The 13037-nt window shown below is 41.1% G+C and overlaps 1 protein-coding gene across 3 annotated transcripts in view; it reads left to right on the top strand.

The window, feature by feature from the left end:
- LOC121553997 (phospholipid-transporting ATPase IH) overlaps positions 1–7089 on the top strand; it is a 65544-nt gene extending 58455 nt beyond the window's left edge. For 2 of the 3 annotated variants that reach the window (XM_041867432.2, XM_041867423.2), the window contains 2 exons: positions 5263–5509; positions 6285–7089. In XM_041867432.2, the coding sequence (XP_041723366.1) occupies positions 5263–5490 (228 nt within the window). In that variant the 3' untranslated portion in view covers positions 5491–5509; positions 6285–7089. Of the gene's footprint in view, positions 1–4519; positions 4627–5262; positions 5510–6284 lie in introns of those variants that run through there. The other variant, XM_041867440.2, reaches the window with a different exon arrangement.
- Positions 7090–13037: the final 5948 nt, after the last annotated feature.

The raw sequence follows: 13037 nt of genomic DNA, 5'->3' as shown, positions 1-13037 counted from the left end.
TGCCTTGCTCAGGGGCACATCGACAGATTTTTCACCTAGTCGGCTCGGGGATTAGAACCAGCGACCTTTCGGTTACTGGCACAACGCTCTTACCCACTAAGCTACCTAACGTAACCCATAATGTCCCTTATAGCGCTCTCACGTTTCAGCAAGCCCCAATGGTTAACACCCGCAGACAAAAATGGAAATTCTTCAATTTTTACTAGCAGGCCTACTAATAAAACACACTTTCAAACAGCGTTCTGTATTTACCTCTATCATAGGGTTTAAAAACTAACTTAACAACATTAACCATCCTAAATTGCCGTAGTAACGTCATGTTTGGTTCAGTTTATCTGTTACCATATAAGACATTCACTTCTCCATGCGTCGTAAACTATATCCTATTTCTCTTGTAATCAACTAAAATCATAGCCACGCAATTAAACCATCACTCCACCATTATCAGAATGAATTAACTATCCTTTCTAAGTAAGCTACAAGTAACACCAAACACTTGCTGTAGTTTACCATCATATATTGAAATCATCCATTTATCACGATCCAATTTATTTATAGACATATTCCACCATTGTCACTCGATTAATCTAGCAAAACCTTATTCAATGACTAAAAATTACTACCACGTACTCTTCTCTCCATACCCATTAACATTTGTATATGTTAGTCATTTAGCTGATGCTCTTATCCCGAGCGACCCACAATTAGTGAGCTCATACATTTTTATACTAGCCCCCCTTGGGAATCGAACACGCAACCCTGGCTTTGCAAGCACCGTGCTCTACCAACTGAGCTACAGAGGACCACAGATGAGCGTATAGTGCCTTTTTCTGATAATGTTATAATTGTAGCCTATTGCATTACTTTAGTTTAAAGTATAAGTTTGTTTATTCAACAAATCTAGAACCCACTATAAATTGGTGCTATTCCTTCAGCATAATAGCCAAAGCTCCTTGCATCCCCTGGTTCACGTAACGAAAATACATTATCATTCTAGAATTCACCAACTATTTGCATACATTACTGGTGTCTAGCAAACTATAGAATAACGTAATAACAATTAGAATTTGTCAAATAAATGTTTTCCATCCAGCTATTCAAACTTGCTTCAAATATCTCTTTCAGCTCGATACAGTCAAGCAAGTACGACTCTCTTTTACCCGAGAACTAGATCATGGCATTAGTAAAGTCTATTCACAACCCAACAATAACTAATAATATATTTATATTCATATTATTAAAAGACCTTACTTTCATTCCAGTCTACCTAAACAATTCAAATTATGGCCATAACTCTATCGCAATTGCCAGTCCGCTATTCAAATGTATGTAACTATCCTTTCTGATTAGACTATAGACACTCCTCCTTCTTTCCCATTGAATAAGTGAGTCCTTCAGTCTGAAAAGACGCAGGCTGCTAAATCGTCCAGTCTTATCCTGACTGTTCCGTCAATCTAAACAACCCACAACCATAGCTGAACTATACTTAGAAAACCTAGACTCTAATCAGCGATGCAGAATCTATGCTTTATTGAAATGACAAGTTAATCTTCCTTTATTCCAATGATAATGGTCAGTAGTTTTAGTATCTGGCACATACCACACTTTATCAGAAAATAGCTTTGAAGGACACAGATCTCACACGCTCAACGTAAACAACTTAACAGTCAACGAGTCAAACCCCACATTCATTGATTCTGAACCAGATCTAACGACCTAACCAAATGAATTATATTTTCCCCTAATATACTAAAATTCCTTGACTATATCACCTCTGCTTCTGAAATAATAGATAGTTTATTATAATGCTTAATTCTACCACATGCCCTATGTACTCTCTCCCATTTCCACGTACGTCTACGTGTTTGGGCAAGTCAACACCTATAATTTTATCCAATCCCTCGTATTAAATTACACTCACATAAAATTCATTCTATTCCAATATATTCATATCTACCAAACCATTCATGTTTCTAATGATTATTTATTGCCACAAATCAGTTAATCACAATCTAGTCTCAGCGGAACGAACAACAAATTACCCAAATCCTTCCCCTCAGTCATAGAATCCTCCCAGAATCGTATAGGCTGGTCTTACAAAATTCTATGACAGGCATTGTTGTACGAAACTCCAAGATATCATTTACAAGAAAAGCTTATTATTCCAACGTGTATATATAATTATCATACACACCTCTATATCTCATCATTCAAACTTCAGAGTGCAACTCATTTACACCATTTATACCACTCTCATTCCATATTTATACAATGTTGTTCTCAAACGCGCTTAATTACTATTTGTATAACCTACAGGAATATTTTATTCGATCAAAGGGCCCAAATTTGGAATGTTAACCCTATCCCAGTTATTATTTTACTGTAGTCAATTTATCATAATACTACATCACCTCTAAAGTTTCCAAATATAATGTCAGAAACATACCCTAAAAGATTGATCAAAATACAATGCATAGACGTCATATGATCACACCGGTACACGTGACCTGTTCCTCCAGCAGGATTTATTCTACCCCTCCTGGTAACGTGAATTTTCTACACTCAGTTGGTCAATGAATATCCACGCACCATTTATTGTTCTCTTTCCAAATGTGAGATTAGGCACGCCCTTTCTCCATCAGACAGAAGCTTCAAACGACCTCAAATATATTTCCTTTCCTTACAGAAAGGCTATTACTTGCAGAATTTCCTATTATTCTCACTCACACAGATGAGCAGCCACTTGTGCCCAAATGAATCAGACAATTTAATGACTCACAGTAGCCCAAGCAAACCACTCATCCACATGATCAGACCTACTCTATTTAACACTTTCTCTATATTTTGAAGCCTTAGTGACTGTTTAACCCGTTCACCTACTCAGGATGACCTAACATTTTTACCTGATCGACCCTGCCTAACTTTGGCATCACTACAACACAGGATAATGCCCCACCTACCCGAGCAGACCTCTAACAATGAATTCCTCATTAGAGCGGTAACCGTAGGTCCCAAATTTAGCTAGCCACCTGCCCGTTCAGCCCTCTGGAGCGCTAATTTTAGCTCTCCAAAGCGGTATCCACATGATTTCTATTTATTTAGCCCCCTAGGTGATACACTTCCTCGACACACCTGGACTTTTACTACGCTTTCCTAAGCGACCTGTAAATTATTCCCTTCTTCTCTGATTCACTTCCTCGACACAGAAAATAAGCAGTATTGCACAGGATTTCGCCTACCTAAGCAGCCTATAAACGATACACTTCCTCGACACGTTTATAGCGGTATTCGTAGGACTTAACATGTTATTGTCTGATCGCTCAACCAGATGGACAACCGCCTGTGCCGAAATGACCCAGACAAAGCGATCAGCTGGATGAATCAAATGAATCAATTCAATTGAACAGACGGTTCAGACGAACAACAGAGTGATATCGACATGTATTCTTAAATTCAAAAGCTCCCAGTCTCTAATTTTTTGGTTCTTACATTTGGAGAGACCTACTTGGTATTTCTGCAGCTGATGCCGTGCCCCAGATCGAACCACACAAACGTTATACTATATAAGTAAGACTTGGCTTACCTATTAAAAGCGGCCGCTTTTGTTTGTATGGTCCGTCCAAGCCGTTTCATAACTGCAGATGTACACTGTCTCTGGCCCCTGTTTTCATCTCCTGGCAAGCTCACCAAATGTCGTAGAAATATTTGACAAAAAAATAATCAACTCAAAAATATCTCTCAAGAGACTGGAGCTTGTGAATCCAGAAACTAGACTTTATTATTGCGTAACAAAGCAGAGCCACTCCATGGAACGGCTGTCTCTCTTTGGCTTAGAGATCTTTTATATACACACAAATGCACAGTCATGTTTACATAGCATACAAAGCTACTCCCCTTAAGATAAATGATTAACATCTTTTAGTGCCACTCTACCCTTATCTTTCAACGTCCAGATGTTGTTTACTCCAAAAGACCATGGGCGCTTTTCCATATGGCCTCTTCCTCTTATCCATTAAAGCATGTTTACACATTGTATTGACTATATTCCTTATTTAGACATGCATCTGGATTTATAAAATGTCAATCATGTTTTTTCCCAACATTTCCCAACATTTTCCTTAATGATACATAAAATATTACCATAGTGTTTACATGTATACTCCTTCTCCACCTTTCACCGCCTGTTATTACTACTTCCTGTCACAATTGCATAGGTCTGAGAAATATGGCAAAGATTCCACCAAGCCTATTAGAAGGCAAGGTGAAGCAAATATCACATTGCTTATACCTATCCAATGCTTTCAGATACATTTGGGATTCAGAAAAACTGACCTGTAGCTAAATCTGACTAAATTCTTCCTGCTTTTCTCTTCTCTCTCTGCCCCTGCTTTGCTTCCTAACCGCCCCCCTTCTCTATCTCTGCTGTCTCTTTCTATCTTTTTCCTCACCCCACAACTCCCTCTGTCTCCCTCCTCCTGTAACCTCTGCCCTCTGACCCTGTCACCCTGGGCAACGGCAGTCCAATCGCCTGTGCCTTACCGTGGAGCCATCCACCATCTTTGTGCTCTCTCAGTCCGACAGCAGATTGAGTTTCTGATTGGCCGAGAGGCTGCTGCGGAGGAGGAGGTGACTTTTTTAAACACTTTCGTCAATATCACGTCAGTGTTCCACCGTTATTGAGTTACATCACAGTTTCAACGTTAACTCCCAACTTTCCAACATCAATCCCAATCACAATAGTGTTCCCATCCAGGGCTCCCATTTCCATGTCAAACAATTGTACTAAATTGCCAGGCAATACTGACATTCATGCTGCTAAATATGCTACAGCTGATAACAAGCTCTACTCACTGATTTCATAACCTTATTAACCTATCACTAGCCTTCTGTTAGCATCTCGCTAGCCTTACAATCTTACCTAGTACCATATTCAGCATGTCATTCTCATCATGTTCCCCTATGGATGCTATTCAAATGTAGCACTGTATGTATTGTATATTCATGTTTAAAATGTACGTCAATGTGTTCAAATCCATCCAAATGCTAACTTGCTAGCATGTGTGGCATATGTATGTGACGTTTTCTACGCTAGAGTAATCCTCTGTGACAACAGACAGATTATTGCTAGCAGTATGCTGGGATGTTGAAGGGCTATCATTATATGTTAGTTACAGTGCAATGGTTCACCACATGTCTTCTATTCGGAACAACCTCCTGGTTCCTCCTTCCTGACCCCTCCTCACCCTTACTGTTTGCCCACAGAGGGTGAGGGCTGATGGGGTGTGTGAGGGGAGTGTGTCCCCGGCTACGGGCTTGGACCCCAGTCCTGTTGGTGGCGGTGGAGGCAGTGAGAGCGACATGCTTTGCCCTGCTAGGACCTGTGAGGGGGACAGAGGAGGTGGAGGGGTACGAGCTGCCAGGACTTATGACTCCATGATGTCACACAACTCTAACTACCTTCTCAGCCAGCCCCTAGACCACGTACCCTAAGATGGCTAGGGTTGCCACGGTAACTAAATGCCATGGGTGGGGGGGGGACATCTTGGTGGGTGATTGTTAACGCTTTGTTATTGGGCATGTACCTTCCTGAACTCTGGGACCTTTTGGAGGGTATTGGGGACATTTCATTTCCTGCTAGAGGCTCTTCACTGCTAGCTGGTTTACTGTGCTGAGAGGCTTGCCCATTTGGGACAAATCACAACTATGGAATGCAACGCATGGGGCCGTCTGGGTGGTTTACGTGTGATGATTCTCTTCGAGTGCTTTGGGGTTGTTTGCCTGGAGGATCAGGGTGACTTGCTTGGGGTGGTACTGTATTGTAAACTCACTTTGGATACAGGGGCATTTTCTGGCTTTCCTTCTGTCCTGCTGAGAGGAGAGCTGCTCTTAGGTAGATGCGCTCTATGTATTGTTATTGGTTCACTCACATGCTGTCTGTTGCAACACAGGTTTCAGAGGCAATGCCACACATACATTTTGTGCAAATAAATACATTTGGTATCTCAAACATGGAGATAAAGTTAAATACGTAGGAAAACATTGGCATGGATTATTTTTGAATACATTTGATTGAATAAAATCCCCAGGCTACATCAATGTACTTTTGCAAACGCTAAATGACCTCTGGTGTTGGAAAATGGTACAGCATGTATGTGAATCTTTCATTTTTATTGCATGCTGATCACCTGAATGTGAATTGAACATGAAACAGACCAGGGTATTTTCAGTAGGTCTTACCACTTCCTCTCTTTTCCTCTGTCTATCCCCTCCTACCCTCTCTCCAGGACATTGACAAGCTGTTGCAGAGCAGTGTAGCAGAGTTGATCTCCGTGTCCTCTCGCCCTTCTGGCCCCTCCTTCAAACAGAAGAGCACTGACTCCTCCCACCTTCACCTCAGAGTTCCGGAGCCCCTAACACTCCGCAGGTCTGAGTTCTTCTCCCACAAACTGCTATTGACCCACTGGTGGGGCAGACCTCTGCACCCTCAGCCCCTACATGCTCCGCCTCTCAGGGGCTGGCTTTGTCTACTACGCACCGGGGCCAGAGACCTCTGTGTGACACACACAGACACACACACAGGTTGATGTGTGAGCACACACAACGATGTGCACACACACAGAGACCAATATGTGACCTAAACCTACAAATACCATGGACGTCGAAGGACGTGTTCCACTCATAAACAATGCATACACACAAACGCTCACTAATTCTCACATACTCCTCAAAAACATGAAACATTCACCATGTGCATTGTCAGGCATTCAGTAGCGGATACTTTAAAGGCTTCCACATGCTTCAGTTCAGCTGGCGCCTAGCCGAGAACCGAACGAGTGTGCTTGCATGCTCACTTAAAAGCGGCAATAGTACTGCCATTTTGAGACGCAGTAGCCAGCATACACTTCCTCAAAATAGTCAGAATTAATCCAAGAACTTGTGAAATCTGTTAGTAATTTTGATGTTTTTGCCGATGAGATCTTAGTTGCGCAATTTTGTGCATGAAAATGAATCGTCTCGTTGAATGACAACAAAGACTTTATTGAAGAATCCATACTGTTGACCAATCACCGACTTCGGCTACCGACTTCGGCTACCGACTTCGGCTTGCCTCGAGAAAAAATGTGTGCCCGAACAGCTGAAAAAACTCTTACCGAAGTCCAAAACGAACAGAAACGTCAGAAATGCACGAAATCTTACAAACTGTTTTGGCTAGAAAGCATGCAGATGCCTTTGTGACCTCCAAGCTGCCTCCCATTGGTCCTGTCATAGTTCTATTTCAGTCTGGTCCTGATCCCAATCTAGTCCCAGTCCACACCACTACTCTACTACTGTACTCTACTACTCTATTCTACTCTAATACTCTACTCATGTACTTTATTCTACTCTAATACTTTATTCTACTCTACTATATACTCTACTACTCTACTCTTCATGTGAAAATACTTGAATCCAACGCTGACACTAGTAGTGTTAAAGGAAAACTCTCACTGAACACAAGGAGAAGTTCTGTATTTGAATGTCCGTCTCTTCTACACTATGGAATCATACTGTGTCACAATATCAAATGGACCGGCCTTTTCGGTTTCTATTTTATTTACTGTATTTCTCTTGTTTTTAACTTTCTTTACTCTGTCTCTCCATTCTGCTCCTTTTGTTGAAATAACTGGTGTTGCCTTGCAAAATGTTCTGGGGAGAAATACCTATTTTATTCTGTGTGTGTGTGTCAGGGTTTCCGTTAGCCAGCAATTGCCAGCTTTTAAAATAAAAAAGTCCATAAAAAATTAAAAGTCCATAGATAAATAGAAAATAAAAGTCCATAAATAAATAGAAAATAAAATTCCATACATAAAGCTGTTCCAGGCCAAAATGAGCAGGATAAAAAATATCCCATTGCAAAATGTGTTTTATTCATTGACGTTAATACCAGTAGATGGAAATACATTTGACCATCATGCTTATCGGTCTATAGGTTAGTTTGCACATTTTAGTGGAATTAAATTGGCCTGTGTGTCTTTTCGTTAGTCATCATGTATCTTATTTATCCAACACAATTATCACAAGCGCCCAGCATACAGAGCCTATTTTGAGGGGGATTTCTCCTGCTGCTCCTCAGCTGGTTGCTGCTGGAGGAAAACATGTGCTTTTATAAACCCATTTATTGCGCAACAATTCTAAATGCAATCACATGTAAAACAAAACAAAAAAGCTACTATTTTTCTTTCTCAACTGGTAATTGAAGCCTGCCTCCCATTCACCATTCAAGTGCAGGCAACAGACTATCAGCGCATCACCCACCACTTTACAATATGAGCTGGAGGCAGTATGCATGTTGAAAACATACTTAATTGTTTGAAACCTTAACGTTTTATTTCATATTCAGAGGCATGTCTTACCTTGCTTCAAAGTAGCCTATAGGCAAAATCCAATCATGGTAACATGGAGGAAATTATTTTATAAAGACTTCATAGGCAGCGCATGAGCTTCAATTTTGGGGAAGCTTACAATTTATCCTACAATTTCTACAGTTCTGTGTGCCAGTTATGATTTTCATATAAGCATTTTCGTGGAACAGTTTCATTTCAATAACGTTTTCATTTCTCAAAATCATTGTCACGTGGTTAATCATAAAAATCTAAAAGTTAAATTGTCAACTAATGCGAGATCACCAGCCTCTGCCATATGGACACATTGATACACCTTGATCCATTGGCGGCTAAAGAAATGAGCACATGGAACTCCTAGCCTATAGGCCAATGCAGCAGTAGGTCTATAACTTCCATTGCTCTTTCACACCGAGGATTCGTGACTATCGAGGGGGAGATTGTTGGAAATATTTTTCAAATAGCTTACTGTGAGGAACTATAGTTTTAATATTCAATGCGCAATGGATGTTAAACACTTTCCTACTTTTCCGTACAGCAGGCCAGGTACTTATATGCGTGCTCAGGCGCGCACTCCCTCAACATTATCAGGACAGAGAAACCAGATACATGCTCATTGCTCACATGGAGTACTCCAAATAAAAGGCAATGAAAAAATTGACAAATCTCGTAAATGATGGTTATGAAATAAACCAAAACTTGTTTCTCACAAGAATAGCAGGTTGTGAACTCTGCAAACAACGTTTCCACTCAGACAATGAGAACGGTAAGTAAATGTAATTAATTAATACAATCATTAACAGAAATTAATGTAAACAAATGATTGGGATTAACGGTACATTTACTACTGGTGACATATGTAATGGGGAATTGAACAATTCACACAATGAAACAATGAATGTGCAAGAGTTGGCGGGTGACAGCAGAGCGATTCTGGAGTGAGACGCGCCTATATCTTCGCCCCTTGTCTCAACATTTTAAATTATACTCGAGACACATTATCTTCACACATTTTAGATGCTTTTCACTGACAGCTACAACTCAATAATCAGCTAGGCCTATTTACAAGCGCGCTGCCCAAATTGCGGCCTTCCCAAATAGGCATAGCCTAGGCCTATGAGCTTGTGATTTTGAAATAATCCACAGCAATTTTTTAAAAGAAGCTAATGTTTCCGGCATCACATTTTCCTAACAGAAACCATGGGGGATACCTCTGCCTTAATATAACAATAACAGCAGGCTAGGAGCCAAAGGAGAATAATGGAATTGTATAACTCTCACTATAGTGGTGTATCTATCTATTCTAAATCAAATAACATTTTATTTATAAAGCCCTTTTTACATCAGCAGACGACACAAAGTGCTTATACAGAAACCCAGCCTAAAACCCCAAACAGCAAGCAGTGCAGATGTAGAAGCACAGTGGCCAGGAAAACCTCCCAAGAAAGGCAAGAACCTAGGAAGAAGCCTAGAGAGGAACCAGGCTCTAAGGGGTGGCCAGTGGAGATTATAAAAGAGAGAGGGTCGAAAACAGCAGGTCCGGGACAATGTAGCACATCCGGTGAACAGGTCAGGGTTCCATAAAGCCTTACACAGTAGATTTAAATCCCATTCCTAATCTTCCCTTTGCCCCCAGTCCGCAGTGCACCTTGCGAAATTATTCACCCCCCTTGGCATTTTTCCTATTTTGTTGCCTTAAAACAAGTAATTAAAATAGATTTTTGGGGGGTTTGTATAATTTCATTTACACAACATGCCTACCACTTTGAAAATGCAAAATATGTATTTTTTGTGAAACAAACAGAACTTGAGCGTGCATAACTATTCCCCCCCCCCCTGTAATTGCTGCAAGTCTCTTGGGGTATGTCTCTATAAGCTTGGCACATCTAGCCACTGGGATTTTTGCCCATTCTTCAAGCCAAAACTGCTCCAGCTCCTTCAAGTCGGATGGGTTCCGCTGGTGTACAGCAATCTTTAAGTCATACCAAAGATTCTCAATTGGATTGAGGTCTGGGCTTTGACTAGGCCATTCCAAGACATTTCAATGTTTCCCCTTAAACCACTCGAGTGTTGCTTTAGCAGTATGCTTAGGGTCATTGTCCTGCTGGAAGGTGAACCTCTGTCCCAGTCTCAAATCTCTGGAAGACTGAAACAGGTTTCCCTCAAGAATTTCCCTGTATTTAGCACCATCCATCATTCCTTCAATTCTGACCAGTTTCCCAGTCCCTGCCGATGAAAAACATCCCCACAGCATGATGCTGCCACCACCATGCTTCACTGTGGGGATGGTGTTCTTTTAATGGTGCTTCGTGGGATGATCAAAGTTTCTGATATTTTTTTATAACCCAACCCTGATCTGTACTTCTCCACAACTTTGTCCCTGACCTGTTTGGAGAGCTCCTTGGTCTTCATGTTGCAGCTTGCTTGGTGGTGCCCTTTGCTTAGTGGTGTTGCAGACTCTGGGGCCTTTCAGAACAGGTGTATATGTCCATTACATGAAATCCAAATAAAAAATCTATTTAAATTACAGGTTGTAATGCAACAAAATAGGAAAAACGCCAAGGGGGATGAATACTTTTGCTAGGCACTGTAGGTCTGAAAGCATTGAAGAGGTGTATGTAGTATGGTGAAGATTCCACCAAGCCTTTCAAGGGACAAGATGGAGCTACTAGCATAGATGTACACAAGGGCCTAGGGGATGGGAGGTTAGTGGTCAATTTGGGATTGGGCAAGAGGGGATAGAAGAGGATCAGAAGAGCGGTGTAGAATACAAGCCACCCTGCCTTAATCCACAATCTCTCATCTCCATTGGTGTAGATGTTATGTGTACCGCCAACAGGAGCTGTTCAACTTGTTTAGTGGCTGGTGAGTGTGGGAACTGGCCTGACCTGTGAGTGTGTGTGTGTGTGTGTGTGTGTGTGTGTGTGTGTGTGTGTGATAGAGCATCTTCCATCTCTCCATGTTCCCTCACTCTTATTCAGTCAGTGTTATTTTCTTTCTCTTCATCACACATACACAACCTCTCTCCTACCCATCATCTATCATAACCCTACACCACTATCCCCCATAGAGCCCCACAGTGGAGGTGTCATCATAATACCCATAAAACCTAGCGGTCAAACAGGGAAATGGTTCCAATCGTTTTTCCACCATTTATTTTTCCCATAAGGAATTTTAGAAACACTTAAAATAAGGGATGTGTTTCATGTAGGCTTACCCTGGCGTGATGTTTTGATAACCATGTAAATCTCTCTCGGACAAGGTGACTTGTATCAATATATTTGGCCCCATTTACTTTGATTCGAAAATGCTAATTAGCATCAAAGTAGACATCATGTAAGACTACAAATCCCTACAAGCTCTTGCGCATCATCTCTAGCTGACACATTTGCTAATAGGTATTGTCAATTTAAAATGTGCACAAGACAGTTCACAGACTTGTCAATTTAAATAAATGTTGCCAATGTATTAATTACTAAATTTAGTTAACATTAGATAGTTAATATAGAGATTCTTAACTTTACCTTGATTCGGCAGTCTCGTCCAGATCATGGCATTTGTAGTTCTTTATGATAGCCACATTAGCAGCTAATTAGCGTTTCATTTTGGGGGGTAAATACAGGCGAATATATTGATACAAGTCACCTTGTCCTAGAGAGATTTACACGGTTATCAAAACATCACGCCAGGGTAAGCCTACACGAAACACAGCGCTTATTTTAAGTGTTTCTAACATCCCCTATGGGAAAAATGAATGGTGTAAAAATCATACTGTGGTACTCTATAAATGATCTTTCTACTCACGGCACTATGTGGCCATACACTGTAACAGCACTGTGTTTGGGTCAGACAGAAAGCTATGGTAGCTATGCACTGTACACAGGCTGATAGGATTATTTCATGGATGTTTCAATGACTGATTAGTCAGTGTTGCTTGCATTATGCTTATGTTATCTAAAGATTGTATTCTCTGTTATGCAAAGGTTCTTGTCTGTATTCCTAGTATGGTATGTCTTTATTGTGCCGGGTTATGACTATTTATATATGTTCGATTATCAAATTAGGTATTTTATATGGTATATAATGAATGTCTATGGAGCAGTGAGGGGAACGGCACCTCTGTACCTTCAGGCTCTGATCAGTCCCTACACCCAAACGAGGGCATTGCGCTCATCCACCTCTGGCCTGCTGGCTCCCCTTCCTCTGCGGAAGCATAGTTCCCGCTCAGCCCAGTCAAAACTGTTCGCTGCTCTGGCACCCCAATGGTGGAACAAGCTCCCTCACGACGCCAGGACAGCGGAGTCACTCACCACCTTCCGGAGACATTTGAAACCCCACCTCTTTAAGGAATACCTGGGATAGGATAAAGTATTCCTTCTAACCCCCCCAATTGTAAAGTGGTTATCCCACTGGCTATAGGGTGAACGCACCAATTTGTGAGTCGCTCTGGCTAAGAGCGTCTGCTAAATGACGTTAATGTGCCCTTGAGCAAGGCACTTAACCCTAATTGCTCCTGTAAGTCGCTCTGGATAAGAGCGTCTGCTAAATGACTAAAATGTAAATGTAAATGTAATGTAGGTTGTTTATCATGTATGGGTGTAAATTCAACAAATGGAGGTAGCTGTATTAAGGGAGTATGGTTTGGGAGATTTTTTT

The sequence above is a fragment of the Coregonus clupeaformis genome, chromosome 23 (assembly GCF_020615455.1).
Source record: "Coregonus clupeaformis isolate EN_2021a chromosome 23, ASM2061545v1, whole genome shotgun sequence".
Taxonomy (NCBI): Eukaryota; Metazoa; Chordata; class Actinopteri; order Salmoniformes; family Salmonidae; genus Coregonus; species Coregonus clupeaformis.
This window is presented reverse-complemented; position numbering and strand designations above follow the sequence as displayed.